The following is a 15,569-nucleotide window of genomic DNA, read 5'->3' on the forward strand; positions in this document are numbered from 1 at the left end:
TAATGCCAATGCTTAGATTGTTAATCTAAATTTTAATTTGAGAAAAAGAATTAATTAATTATTAATTGATATTCTTTAGATGTATTAAGTATCCAGTTCTTTTAATAGTTCGTATTTAATGCAAGTAAGTATCCAGTTCTTTAGGCAACTCATATTTAATGCAAGACTTTGTTCAATGTAAATCTTTATTGTTCTTAAGTTGAATAATTAAGTCAAGTCTAAAAGAAAGTTATATAGATGTATCATATAGAAAGAGAGATGAATTGAATAATATCGTTCAAACATCCCAACTAGATGTTTACAAAGAAAATGGTGCAGGGTTCTCGGCCTGTATTCACAACTGGTGCTTAAATCAATAAATCATGCTCAAAGTCCCTAATCATGCCATTAATTTGTTCAATGAAAGACCTTTTTAATTTACTTCATTAGCTAAATTATATTGAGCTTGCCTGAGTGTTAACTTCAGCAACAGATCCTGGGTTTGATGCATCTGCACTGCACATGCTTTCTTGTGTCTGTCAATAGTTGTTCTGACACTGAAAAATTATCAACAGTAGTTCAGGTTATTTGAATGAGGTTCTATATTGTCTGATCACAAAAAGCACCATCTCATTCATCATGCTTAAACACCTTACTAGCACTTGATATTATCCATTGAAGTTACAAATATGTAACAGAAGAAAGCTAGTCAAATATTAAAACGGCTTACTTTTCTAATCAGGTGGACAATATGAATAAAAAAGCACATTTCAGTAAATGCTCCTGGGGAAACATAACCTCATCAATTCATTAAAATTCAATAATCTAGATTCACTTGGAGATTAATTTAAACCTGATCTTAAAAAAAAAAAAATCTGAACCTGGATACTATTGAACCTACCTATCACGCAGCTGATACCTTGACACTGCACTTCACATGACAATACTCGAGTACACTCAATTTTCAAATTTCCAAAACACTAGCCAGACCAATTAAACTTTCATGCCATTTGAACTCACATAAGACCTTCCCTAGCCTTGTATTTAAATTAAACAGAGAATATTAATCACAACACAAGACAGAGTTTTCAGCTTGAAAACTATTCATGTTCATCCTTTAAAAACAGTAAGTAGGTACTAAACATTGAAATTGAAAATTATTCAAATTCATCATCGAATTCCTTTTTGACATTAAAAATTGTTAAACATCAATTTTTTTAAAAAAAAATCTAAAATTCTTAACACAAAATATACTGAAACCAACTTTTTCTTTTAAATGTTATGAAAGTCGATTAAAAACAAAGAAAATAGAATAAAAATAGTATCTGTTAATAATTTAGAACACTTTCTACCTTCACATAAGATTCTTGAACTGCAAGTACAATTACACTTTGATTTCATGGATGCTTGACATTAATTTACTCCAAATCCAGCAGCTCCATGTTTATTCTAAGATCCATGTATTTCCTACATATACCATCAGAGAGAATAAAAGAAAATAAGAGAAAAACAGAGAAAAATAAAAGAAAGTAAATCACCACAAAAATATATACACAGAGAGAGAGAGGAAGGGAAGGCAGGGCATACACAATAGACCACCACGGAAGCAACACATATACGTGAATATAGAGAGGAGAAGCTTGTAGTCCTTTAATGGCAAAACGAAAGGTTTTGGAAGAAAATAATGGTTAGAAGGTGGATCGTCAGATGTGAAAAATGTTTTCAAAGGAATTGGGACAGATAATTATGTACAAAATTATTATCATTTTTCAGAATTATTATCTTATTCTGGTTTTTTTTTATATTTTTATGAATTAAGATAGATAGGTGTTTTTTGATTAATTATCTGGACATTCAATCTTTTAGATTAATCTATCAATACAGCGTAATTTAGAACAATTCTGTAGTTAATTCGTAGTAAGTGAAGAGATTAAGTTTGATCATCCTAAGAATTGTAATTTTTCAAATTTTATTTTTCCAGTGGAAAGTACCAAGAACAAAAGAATAAAATAATTTAATTTAGTCGTCTGAAGGGTTTTATTAGCATTTGTTTTATGGTTAAAAAATAATTTAATTAGCATTTAATTGAGTCCAAAATGCATGCCCAAATCCTGGGACTAGTTGACTCCTAGTAATAAATGAAGCAAACTTTTATTCATTTAATAAATTGATATGGGCATGCGTGCTCATAATATTATATAAAATTATCTTTTACCTTGAATTAGATTTAATTATTCAATAAACATGCATAAAGAGTAATCAAGATATCTTGCAGATGTTTGCAGAAGATACTCCTGTTAAAATCTGAAATTTTATCTTAAAAATTGAGTGTTGGAAAACTTTAGAAAGTCAAAAAATATAAATTTATGAGATGAGTTAGGATAAAGTATAATCATTGTTAACGTATGTAAATTTTATGATTATATTTTGTATTTTATATAAAATATTATGAAAATTTTATATAATACAATTCAAATAAATAGAAATACAAGTAGTATAATAGTGATACATCAATTTGATTTTTTTTTTGTTTTTAACAATTAGCAATACAAGAAGCTCTCACTATATATATATATATATATATATATATTTATATTTCCATAATCTAACAATTAATGATGTGAGATTTTTTTTTAAATGAAATATTCCTTTCCATAACTTAAGGAATTGACCGAATCCATATAATAAATGAAATACTAATGACACATGTCCTAAATTGTTTTGATACCCTCATTTAACAAAAGGTTTACCAATTTCTTGACCATCAAGACACAACAACTAAGCTCTTTAAAAATAACCTTAGGTTCCATATATTAGTATAAATAGAGGGGTTGATGATACGCAAGGTAGATTAAACGTACACTTTTTAAATATATATTCTCGAGTTTCAAGAAGTTTAACTTTCCACTTGAAGGTAGTTTTTTTATTTTTATTTTCCCAGAATAAAAATTATCTCTCTTTAATTCTACTTCTCTTATGTTCAAATTTGTTGAATTGTTTTAGTTATTTATCTATTTTTACTATAATGCATGGCAACTCCGTAATCGCATAGATAGAAACGTATAAATTAATTTAATTTTATGCTGAATTTAACTTTTTTTTTACTTTAATTTAAAAGTTACTATAAATAAAATGAAGGCCTTTTCTTTTAAAATAATACTTCTAAAATAACATAAAATCATATTTCTATGTTGCCTATAAGGCAAGGGTGAGTTTTCCTTTTGGTGATCTGGCTGTGAACATGGACTATGTACAGACTTTGGAGTTTGAAGGCTTTATCTAGTAGAAGGGTTTTGTCCAGGGAGGAAGGGTGGTTTACTCTGAAGGGATTGAAGGGTTGTTTATTGGTGTTATAGGAACTAACAGACGACATGCAATGCAGATTTCTTTTCCTTCATTTGCATTTTTTAATTTCTTATTGTTTTTGGTTCAACTTGTTTTCTTACGCTTTCACCTTCAATTGTGAACACAGGCACAATGGATTTTCTGTTTCCGGTTATTGTGGGAGTGGCAATCCTGCTCACTATTCTTGCACTCGTGGCCCTATTCTATAAAAAGCAAGCCAAGCCAAAAGGCGGCGAAGGAAATACAGATGCTTAACCCTAGGATTTAATAATATATATAAATATATTCTTTGAAATTAATTTTCAAGGAAAAAAATGAGGTTAAAGTAGCATTATATATAGATGTGTTGGTTTTAGTATCATTTGGTTATGGTTTTATTCTGTCTTAATTAATAAAATTCGACTGATTTCGAAATTTTATTTTATTTTCATGTTCGTTTCTTTTTTTTTTTTATTGATTGGGGAAAGGACGTGATCTTCTTTTATGATAATTCTCAAAACCAAGACCATCGTATATCTTTTATATTGTTGTCGACTAATGGCATATAGATTTTTTTTTTTTCGCTGAGCCTAACGTATCCAACATGATACGAAAGTAGTCCTTAATCACACAGGCAGCTTCTCCATGTGATTTAACTTGAGAATGGTGTGAGTGACTAAATTGAAGAATTAAAGTTTTATAACATCCAATTTGGCGAATAAAACACACTTAATATTTGCAAAAATTATTAAATTATTTAAAAAAATTGAAATAAAATTTTATTTTTATTATATTTAATTAAGTTATCATAGTTTTATTATGGATGAATTAGATCATTATAACTAACAGTTGACTATTTGACTTTATACTATTTGTCATTTTATGTTTGATATTGACATATTGTTGATGTAAAAGATGAAAATATTATATGATTATATTATAATGTCATGTCATATAATTAGTTAAGAGTTTATTTAATTAAAAATAAAATTTAATTTAATTTTTTTTAAATAATTCAATTTTTTTTATAGATATTATATCTTAAAAATTAATATAATATACCAAAAGCCCATGTGACAACGACCATAATTACCCTTCTTTCTTTCTTTTTCTTTTAACAAGGTTTGAAGATTTTAACAAAGTAATAGATGTAAGATATAATTACTGCAAGCAAATGTACAAAATTATAATATATCACCAAAAATTTTTTTATGAGTATTTTGAATTGTTATGTCTAGTAGGACTATTGTATTTAACATATAGCAAGAAAATAGACTAGTTGGTCGAGTTAAAATCAAGCCTTTATCTAATATTTGATTCCAAAATCATTTAACTTGTTATTTTGTTTAATTTTATATGCTAATTTTCAATATTTGTTTTATATAAAGAATATTAACTGAATTATATAATTGCCCTTAAAAAGACTAACGGTTCCCGCATGGTAAAATCAAACCTTTATCCAATATTTCATTCGAGGATCAGGCGAACTAATTATTTTGTCTATAAGCAAAATAAAAGTGTAATTTTTTATTTGATGAAGACTTTTATAGCAGAGAAGAAATTTAGGGATGTAAATGAATTATTGTTATATTAATAATTATGGGTACTCGACTTGATAACATAAAGTTTGAATAATCTTGTATTTGATTATGAAGCATATTCAAGTATCACCCGTATGATATCTTAAACCCGAATCCAATTATACACATATCACTAACAAAAATTTAGATTTTATTGACGAAATCTTTTATTGGTAAAACATTATAATCTGTCAGTGTTCTAATTTATTGATAAAAATGTCCACATAAAAATCTGTTAGCATATGATTGGAAATACCCGAACAATCACTCTGTTGGTGATGGAATAATTCGTCGATCGAAGGACTGGTCGGTGATACAATCATTTTTTGTCAAAAATTTTCTTTGATACAATACCGAAAGATGTTAGTGACAAAATAGCCGACAGATTGAACGTAGACTTCATTGTCAGACTCCACCAACAAAAAGCGTGAATCTATCGGTAAATTTCATCTATATTTAAAAAATAATAATTTTTAGAGCATAATGGTAAAAAAATTAAAAACTATATCAATACAAATATTTAAGAGAAATAATTTTAAATATTTCAAATATGAGAAAAATATTTTTTAATTAATAAAATATGAATGTAAATTGTATTATTTTTATTATAATTAATTAAAAATAAAAAGTAAAACAGTGTATAACTATATGAAAAATAAAAATAATCAAAATGCTGCAAAAATTTTATGAGATGAGAGAGGGTAAAGTATAACAATTGTTAATGTACGCAACTTCTATAATTGTATTTTGTGTTTAATTCAAAATGTGGTAAAAAATTTATAAATCGGTAGAAATATTGTTAAAAGATAAAAAGAGTGCAATTAAAAAGACTCTTAATAGCACTATTGAAAAAATACAATAAAAAATCAAATTTGTTATAACGAAGTCTTCTGCATATTAATCTAGCAACGCTATGCAATATGCTCCACAATATTTCCTTTTATAAATAATCATAAATTAAGGGAACAAAAGCATATATAAAATATATTATATTATATTTATATTATGTTATGTTATTTCCTCAAGAATAAAATCATAAATTTTGCGATGATCATCAATTGAACTCTCACCTTGCGATTGATGGGAAAATGTGATATATGTCGAGTCTTCTTTATATGAATCATCTCAAAATCAAGGTCGTATCCCTATTTAATAGTGATAGATCAGTTTGGTTTTTCTTTTTCCTTTTTTGTTTTTAACAATTAGCAATACAAGAAGCTCACACTATATATATATATTTATATATATTCATATATTCATAATCTAACAATTAATGATGTGAGAATTTTTTTTAATAAATGAAATATTCCTTTCCGTAAGTTAAGGAATTGACCAAACCCATATAATAAATGAAATACTAATGATACATGCCCTAAATTAGTTTGATACCCTCATTTAACAAGAGGTTTACCAATTTTTTGACAATCAAGACCCAATAAGGCTCTTTAAAAATAACCCTAGGTTCCACATACTACTATAAATAGAGAGTTCATATGTAAGGTAGATTAAACTAACACCCCATAGAAATTTTATTGAGCTTCGAGTAATTTAGCTTTCTACTTGAAGGTAGTCTTTGTCTTGGGTAAAAATTATCTCTTTTTAATTCTACTTTTCTTGTGTTCAACATACGTTGGAATATTGTGCTTGTTATTTATTTTTAATTTAATTTTATGTTGAATATTCAAGTTTCTATCTGGATATCTTGCTTTGAATTGCTTCCTTAATTGCTTATTATATTTGGTTTAACTTGTGGTCTTACACTTCGCCTTCAATTGTGAACACAGGCATGGGTTCTTGGCTGATTGTGGGATTTGTGGTAGGGGTGATATTGGTCGTTCTTTTAGGCTTCTGCGCTTGGTCATTCAAACCACCAGCGAAGCAAGCAGGTGGAAATGCAGACGCTTAACCATAGCATTTGAACGAAACAGAGACCAAAAAAAAGAAAAAAAGAAAAATGAAACTATTATATTATATATTATCTTCGAAATTAACCTTCATGGAGTAAATGAGGTTAAAGTACCATTATATATGGATGTAATCCTTATACATTGTTTGTTCATGTCTTTATTCCGTCTTAATTAATAAAAGACTCATTTTGAATTTTAGTTTTATTTTCATGTTCATTTCTTTTTAATGAAAATAAATTCTTTATTGATCAAGCAAAGAATTCGATTAAAAATTAACCTCAAAACGTCACACATTCAAGAGGATTTTGCATGATGAGTGATTAACTGGTAATTGTACTAAATATATCAAGCTTTATGTATATAATAATCAAGCTTTATGCATACTATAATTAAGAAAATTAAAATAATGACTATTACCATATGCACTCTTTAATTCGTGATATAAAAAGATTTTTTTGTAATAAAAAAATAAATTTTTATTTAAATTTTTAAAAATAATTCAAATTTGTTTTTAAAATATTATGCATTAGAAATATAATTTCTTATCACGTTGCAGCCATAAGTAAAATTTATTCTTGATCGGGATAGTTGATTAAAAACATAAATACAAAAATATGCAGTAAAATAATAAAAATAATATTTTCATGAATTCAACTACGAACAATCATCAAATTTCAAATAATAATTAAAATTTGACATATATATTTATTTTTAATTTATTTACTTTGAATCTATAAAAAAAATGTTTACACACATGTACGAGTGTGTGAAGCGTGTGAGACCACACGGGGACCGCATGGACAAACCGAAGTAACACATGTGAACCACCCCTGTTTTAATTTGCCTTTGATAATGACCTAACTTCCCATTAAATGTGTTTTCAACTTGAAATGTTAAAATCAAAATCAAACGATCGAACGGCGCCAACATATTTTCCCGCTAAAGCTTCAAAAAATTAAAGCTTCCCTTGTACGCCCGACCGTTATGCGCTCCATTTAATTTCCCGCACCCAATAAAAATAAGACACGTAGCTAAATATTCTTTAAATACCTTAATTATCCTTTTTCCCGGTAAATTCCCCCGCAAGCTTCTTCCAAAAATATTTCGAAATCCCGCGCTCTTTTTCTCCTATAAATTACCTCTCTCCTTCTCCAGATTCCTCACCATCGAAAGCATTTCTTCAAGACCCCTAAATTCTGTTAATTACCCAAATCACCCTTCGAAAATGCCTTCAATTCCAGAAGAGCCACTGCTCGCCTCGAACCCGGACCGGTTTTGCATGTTCCCGATCCAATACCCGCAAGTATGGGAAATGTACAAGAAAGCCGAAGCCTCCTTTTGGACCGCCGAAGAAGTCGATCTCTCGTCGGATCTACGCCACTGGGAAACTCTTACCGACGGCGAACGCCACTTCATCACTCACGTCCTCGCCTTCTTTGCAGCCTCCGATGGTATCGTCCTCGAAAATCTCGCCGTCCGGTTCATGAAGGAAGTCCAAATCTCCGAGGCTCGTGCGTTCTATGGCTTCCAAATCGCCATCGAAAATATCCACTCCGAGATGTATAGTCTCCTCCTTGAAACTTACATCAAGGACTCCAACGAAAAGAACCGGCTCTTCCACGCCGTCGAAACAGTGCCATGTGTGGCTAAGAAAGCTGAGTGGGCATTGAAATGGATCGACGGTTCGGAAACTTTCGCCGAACGGCTAATCGCTTTTGCTTGCGTGGAAGGGATTTTCTTCTCTGGAAGTTTCTGCGCGATATTTTGGTTAAAAAAGCGCGGGTTAATGCCTGGATTAACTTTCTCAAACGAGTTAATCTCACGAGATGAAGGTCTCCATTGCGATTTCGCTTGCTTGCTGTACTCCCTCCTCCGGTCAAAGCTGAGCGAAGAGAGCGTGAGAGGGATAGTGAGGGACGCAGTGGATATAGAGAGGGAGTTTGTATGTGATGCTCTGCCGTGCGCATTGGTTGGGATGAACGGAGAGCTGATGAGTCAGTACATCGAGTTCGTCGCAGATCGGTTGTTGGGGGCGTTAGGGTACGGGAGGATTTACAATGTGGCTAACCCTTTTGATTGGATGGAACTGATTTCGTTGCAAGGCAAAACCAATTTCTTCGAGAAAAGAGTTGGAGAGTACCAGAAAGCGGCGGTCATGTCGAGTTTGAATGGAAATGGTGGGACCCATGAGTTCAAGATGGATGAAGATTTTTAGGGTTTTTGTTTTATTTATTCTTTTTCTTTTTTAATTTTACTTGCTTGGCATTGTATTTTATTTTTATTTTTTAAAATGTCTCTTGCTTGATAAATTAGTTAAAGAAAAAAGTTATAAAACCTTCACTGTTCTGTTTAGTTCTTGTATCTTTTCTGTAGATGAACGCTCCGATTAGATATCAATGAGGGTAGTTTTGTAATTATGCAACAATTTGGGGAGGTTTGGGATCTGATTTAGAAAAGGACATGACTTATTCTTTTGGCCTCAAATTTTAAAAGGCTTTATTTTTTCTTTATTTGGTGTCGAATCCTGGAAAATTTTCCATCAATGGCGAATACCCAGTTGCAGAAATACGGGATGCTATCCAGGGAACAGTTGGTGTATCTCTTTGATCGATTCTCTGTTCTTGTTTCCCAGCCCGGTACTTTTCATGTTTTGTCTCACTGACTTTGCTGTTATTTATCCTAGTTGTCTGCCTAATTAGTAGCACTTTCCTTGTCTTGGTAGATGTTAAGAAGAGAATTGTAGAAGCCGTGGATGACAAGCAGGTTAATTCCATCCCTGATCCAAGTCTTTGGTTTGAATGCCAATTCACTGTTCTTTTTGTAATGTGCTCTTAGCTTGTATAGGTAGGGATTAAGGGCTTGAGAGGTTCAACTGCATACATAACTGCCATTTGAGTCTTCTTCATTTGTGATAATGGAAATGGCTACCCATTTTGTCAAAATTGTAGTTCATGTTGGTTTAAATGGGTTTCTTTTTAATTATTTATTGTGTTTTTATTTCCTCTAAATACGCATATAGCGTGTTCTAATTTTTGAAGTTGGATGCAAAGAGGGTCGAGAGAAAATTTGTTAAAGAGTGATTTCATATGTATGATTCACTTAATGCAATCCATTGAGTTGTAGACATGAAAGTAGGACTTTATGATTCAGACATGATATTAAACTGTCTTTCCTAGAAAAAGTTCCTGTGGGGATGATGTTGACTATTTTGAGTCAGTCTGTTAACCCCATTTTCTGAAATTTCATAAATCCTTCTGCAGGAACCTGTTGCAGTTACTACTGCAATCCAGGAAGAGATATTTTGGGAGATGGGGGTTGGTAAGTATTTTCTATTTCGCAACTAGTATTAAGTTTTATAGGATCCTATTATTGTTTTTTTTTTCTTTGAAAAATGGTTTTTTTAAATAGACCCAGAGCTAGTATGCCATAACAAGTCTTTATCCATGATGGAAGAAGACTTCTATTGGCATAAGAATCTAGCCTTGGTAAGAATGACGAATAAATACATCAAAAGCTGCTCAAAATGCATAATAGAAACACTATACAATCCTCTCGGGACTGGATGCAACTTCCTACACAAACTAGAAACACTAGACCTACAAACTTAGCTCCCTGTTCCCCATAATCCTCCCTATTCCCCATGATCCTATCGTCGTCAACTCTAACCTCTCTATGTTTACTTTTTCGGCGAGTAGAGACTGGTGTTACATTTTAGTGCTTATTGGTTTATTGACCTAACATATCATTAGAAAGCACATCCAAACCTCATGTGACTGTTGGTTAGTAGCATCATTCTTAATTGAATAGGAACTTATTCATTTACTCCATCCAGCAAGCGTGTTTTCTATTCCAAAGATAATTTACTGGTAGACTCTCCTTAAATACCTCTTTTTAAACTGACATTGTTTTTGAGGGTAGGGCAAAGTGATATTACCTTGTTTTGTAAATATGTTAAGAGAATTCCCCTCTCTTTGTTAATTTGAGAATCTAATGTGGTTTCTTCTGTAGCTGTAATTTATATCAGTTGACAAGAGCTGAATCAAGTGATTAGCAAAATCATTGATCTGCTTTTGTCCTAGCTTTTGGCGGTGTTTTACATATAATTTCTCTGCTACAGATCCAGGTTTTGGTCTTGCATGCCTGGGGAAGGTGAATATGACTTATGAGAATGATCAGGATCTGATGATTCACTATTACAGATTTGTTGCCAGGTAATCTCTCTCTCTTTCTCTCTCTCTCTTGGTGTGTATATCTGTGGGTGTGTGTGAATGCACATGTGCACATTTAACAGTTTTGAAGTTATGAATTGGCTCTAGTTGCACTAATGTTTTGAAGAGGAAAATACTGCATGACCTATCATAAATGTTTTGAACAATCCACAATCATTCTTCTTGGATCTGCAAGTAAGTGGGACAAGTCTCAGATGTTCCACTTACTAACTTCTGATATGTGAGCAACTCTGAGGAGGCTTTCTGCCTTTGCTCACGTGCAATCTCGAGTTTCTATTGTATCAAGTCTGTAATAATTGTAACACGGTTGATTCATTTGTATTTTAGTATAGTTTGGTTTATGTTTAGCGAAGGAAATCGAACTTACCTCCTTTTTCATGATATTGATATCTCGAGAGTGCTGCTTTGTATATAAGTGGCAGTTTAATTCCCTCCATCATAAAGTAGTTATATGTTGGTGTGTAAGATTTGATATCTAGACTTGCCAACACTTATTCCATGAAATAACAGTGAGGAGTTGGCCTGTGATGAAGCTGAGCTTGGACCTGAGGAATTTGCTGAAAAGCTTGATAGTCAACAAAAACTACAGGAACAGGTAGTAACCATTCAATATTTGGTAAAAGTATGAAAATAAATACTGCTTGATTTCTTAAGCTGAATAATTTTGCAGCAACTGGAGATGCTCAAGTACATGCGCAAATTTCACCTGATGATCAATCTGCAATCCTTGAGAAGGTAGGTGCCTGCATTCTTATTCTTGTCCTATAGAGCCTAGAGAATTGGACCCTTAGGCACTTGGATGACTTGATTTGCTAAATTAACCAAATTCGGGAGAAAGCATCTTTTTACTTTGACATTCAGAGCGATGGACTCTAAAGTTGGATGAACCTAAGTGATTGTTTCGTTGCAGTTACACAATCAGTTGGAAGATGCTAATTTTGACAGTGAGGCATCAGTTTTGTCATCAGAACAGATTCAAGAGATGTCCGAAGGAGGGTGTCTCCTTTATTCAGACCAAGGTATGTCTACACGTGATTTTTGGGTGTCTAGCTTCACTGTTAGCCTGCTATGTATAGGAATTGATGGTATATTTCAGCGGTATGGTTATATTTCAGACTATCAAATTTGTCTAACCAAGTCTTGTTCCTGTTTTCTCAATTGTTGTCTTGGTCTATTGGGTTGACAGAGTGATGATCTAAGAATCCAACAGTGTAATGCTTCCTGCTTCAGTCTGCTCATCCTTGAATGATACCATGATTTTGAATCTTCAAGTTCAGAGTCCATTGCACTGCAGAAGGCTGTGTTTAACATAATCTACATGAGCCCAGCTGTTGTCATCCCAAGAACAATTAGCGAAATATCCTGGTACAGAGATGCCTTTGTTTGGGTTATTGTTCCGAGTTTTATTGCTCTAATGCTATGTTAATTGACTCTTTTTATCTTCCAAAAAAAAAAAAAACAGCTTGTTTTTTCTTTTCTAAGCAAAAACTGATGAATCTGTTTTCATCTAATCCTGTTTGTTTTCTTCATTTTTATCTGAGTGGATTATCAATCAGATTGGTCTGTCATGTGAAAATGCTTGAATCTTACTGGTATTTTAGATTGAATATAATATGGCGTGCATATGTAGCAATGACATAGGTAAAGATGGCATGCATATTTGAATCTCCTAAAAATTTATTTGATCAATTTAACATACGAGGAGATGGTTGAGTAAATATGGTAATTAATAGTATGTAAACAGATATTCTAGATGTTCAAGTAAGATTAAGGTATTTCATAAACATGTTTGGGTAAAGTACAGAGAGTAATTTAATTAAAGTATTTTGTTATTTGAATGTGATTATAGATAATTAATTTTTTCAAATTTAATTATTTTTTTGAAGAAAAAATTTATTTTTATTTGTATAATATTTTTAGTGTATGCATTATTTATAATTGACAAATTATTTATTTTAATTTATAAATTATCTAAATATAAAATTTACTTTAATTTATTAATTTAATTTTGACTTAAAAATTCATAAATTAAATTTTATTTCTTATTATAAAATGTGGGTTGAGTTTTATATAGAGTGTTTACATGATTTTAAATTAAACAAGTTTTTAATTAGTACTTTATGTTATGATGTCTATGAAATGATATCTTTTAGATTGAAAAATTACTAAATCTCCTTCTCATTCAGACGTGGAATGCACCTCTAAATAATTTAGTGACAGCAATTACATGTAAAATCATGGTTTCATGGCTATATACTAATTTGCTAATATTAAAAGATTGAAGGTAGGTTATTACATTATTTTCAATTTGAGAATCACAATTAATAATTATATATAATTTGTATAAGGAAATTCTAAATTTAAATTATTTTAAATATTTATAAAATAAATTTATGTAAGAGTTATTTAAGGTTTTAACTCTTTTATGTTTTAAATATTTTGATTCTAATAACTTAAGTTTTTGTATTAATTTCAACTGAATTAAGTTATTTTTTAAAATAATAATATATAATTTTAATTATTTTTATAAAAATAAGATTTAAAAAGGAGAAACTAATATATATATATTTATTTATAATGTTTATTTTAAATTTTTAAGTAATTTTGAGTTCAATAGAGATTATGTTTGAATTTGAATTATTTTAAGGGTCCATTTGGTAATTAAAAAATAATTTGTTGAGAAAAAAATTTTCAGTGTAAAATATTTTATAGAAAAGCTTAATGTTTTTTGTTGTTTGGATAAATTATTAAAAACATTTTATATCGTTTGGATGATAATGTGAAAATCACTAATGAAGTTATTAAGTATTAAGATGATAAATAATAGTTAATTACAAAGCAATGGTGTTATTTGATTAACTAATTTGAGATTAAAATAAAAATATACATTAAAATCGTTAAAATCAATAATAATATTTTTTAAAACATTTGATCACATATTTATAATTATATATAAAAGGAAGCTAGTGTCTTATTTTTATGTCATATAGAGTGATAGTTTTGCGTTATGTGAAGTTTTAATTGATTAACATGTGAGTTGATTAAATTTGAAGATTTTCAGACTTGGATTCGGACTTATTTCGCTTTAAATGTGCACTCTTGAGGTTTATTTTTTATTTTTAAATTTTTCAATTTCTCAACATGATCGCTCTTTATCAATTCTTATATTCCACATAGATTTATAAATTTTTCTATGAATTCTGTTGCTTTATCTTCAAGCAAGAGCTTTCAAACAAAGGACTAGATTTTTACTTTTTGCTTTAGTCAGACTTTTTCTAACCTGTAAAATCATATTTGTTGGGTTATAGGCTTTGAGGTATGGGTTATCCACTATTGGTGACCCATAAGATCGAAATAGTAAAAGCTGGATGGATGCATGGCTTGTCAACTTGGTAGTAAATCTTGCTAAGTGCCTCACACCTCATTTGCACCATATGGATGTAGACCGCTTTGCTCCCCCATTACCAATACTACTTTTATCATCTGTTCTGTATAGTGCTTTTTTTAAGTAAATTATTTTCTTTTAGATGAAAAGTAGTTTACATCGATTAAGTTGTTTGGATTTGGTAACGGGTTTGAATTTGGTTAATGGACGTTTATAGATATCAATTAAGTATGCTCATATTTGAATATTTTATTTAATGATTAATGTCGTATGTGAGTATTTTATTTAATGATTAGTGCAAAATAATAATTTATAGAATCCTAAGAGTGTTAGTATCTCATTACTTTTTTAATGTAAGTTTATAAAAATATCAATATTTATCAATTGTGTAAGATATTTATCTGTATTTATTATAAAAATATCAATATTTATCAATTATTTAAGATATCCAAAATCTATAATTATATATATTCATCAAATGAGTATCATTGAATATTTTTTATTATAATTATTATTAATAAGATTTATTCAATTTATAAATAAAAAATTTAATTGCATTGAACAGTTTTATTAAAAAGTATTTTTAATTTTAATAGTATTGAATAATTTAAATATTAATATTTTAAGTTAAAATAAATTTTAAGTTAAATATATATTAATATATTTTTAATTTTTTAATTAGTTTAAGTTAAATATTAATATTTTTAGACTCAGTATAAGATTTTTTTTTAGAAAATATCTTTAGATATAAGATATTTTCCGTGTTCAATGACGATTTTTTTCATTGACTCGTAAAATGTTTTACATTTAAAATAAGTTTTGCATCTTTCAAACAAATATAAGTCTTTAAAATATTTTTTAAAATTTATTTTACATCAAAATAAATGAGAGCTAAGTTCAAATTGATTCATAAGTCAATACAAGAGTTTAAATTTTAATAAACTTTTGTTAATCAAGTTTGATAAACTATCAATAACCTTATCTTCCACCACCAAAACTATTGCTACAATTTATATAATCAAGTATTGTTAATCTCGAATCTAATTTCTATGACCAAAAAGCAAAACCAATTCTCAATTCAAGGAAGAACCAACCTGAGGACCCTTGAATCACAATAATGGAGAAAACGAGTCTTGTTCTAGAGCTCAACTTGATCTCCGCACAA

General features: G+C 29.8%; 2 protein-coding genes across 2 annotated transcripts; both read left to right on the top strand.

The window, feature by feature from the left end:
- The first annotated feature begins 7,706 nt into the window (after positions 1 to 7,706).
- On the top strand, positions 7,707 to 9,136 carry TSO2 (Ferritin/ribonucleotide reductase-like family protein). The gene has a single exon (XM_021443625.2). The coding sequence runs from the start codon at positions 8,016 to 8,018 to the stop codon at positions 9,003 to 9,005; it is 990 nt and encodes a 329-aa protein (XP_021299300.1). The 5' UTR covers positions 7,707 to 8,015; the 3' UTR covers positions 9,006 to 9,136.
- Positions 9,137 to 9,174: 38 nt separating this feature from the next.
- LOC110427963 (plant/protein) lies at positions 9,175 to 12,268 on the top strand. Its single transcript, XM_021443626.2, has 8 exons — positions 9,175 to 9,426; positions 9,513 to 9,553; positions 10,051 to 10,108; positions 10,908 to 11,001; positions 11,530 to 11,614; positions 11,690 to 11,754; positions 11,930 to 12,038; positions 12,206 to 12,268. Exons 1-8 carry the CDS (start codon positions 9,333 to 9,335, stop codon positions 12,266 to 12,268), a joined length of 609 nt encoding a protein of 202 aa, XP_021299301.2. The 5' UTR covers positions 9,175 to 9,332.
- Positions 12,269 to 15,569: the final 3,301 nt, after the last annotated feature.

The sequence above is a fragment of the Theobroma umbraticum genome, unplaced genomic scaffold (assembly GCF_002168275.2).
Source record: "Theobroma umbraticum cultivar Fairchild unplaced genomic scaffold, ASM216827v3 scaffold_239.0, whole genome shotgun sequence".
Classification (NCBI taxonomy): domain Eukaryota; kingdom Viridiplantae; phylum Streptophyta; class Magnoliopsida; order Malvales; family Malvaceae; genus Theobroma; species Theobroma umbraticum.

Bases quoted from the DNA above. Each gene is read 5' to 3' on its own strand.
- LOC110427963 (XM_021443626.2), top strand. From the start codon at position 9,333: ATGGCGAATACCCAGTTGCAGAAATACGGGATGCTATCCAGGGAACAG. The intron at 11,002-11,529 runs GTAATCTCTCTC...ATGAAATAACAG, and splicing joins TATTACAGATTTGTTGCCAG to TGAGGAGTTGGCCTGTGATG. The intron at 12,039-12,205 runs GTATGTCTACAC...TTGGGTTGACAG, and splicing joins TCTCCTTTATTCAGACCAAG to AGTGATGATCTAAGAATCCA.
- TSO2 (XM_021443625.2), top strand. From the start codon at position 8,016: ATGCCTTCAATTCCAGAAGAGCCACTGCTCGCCTCGAACCCGGACCGG.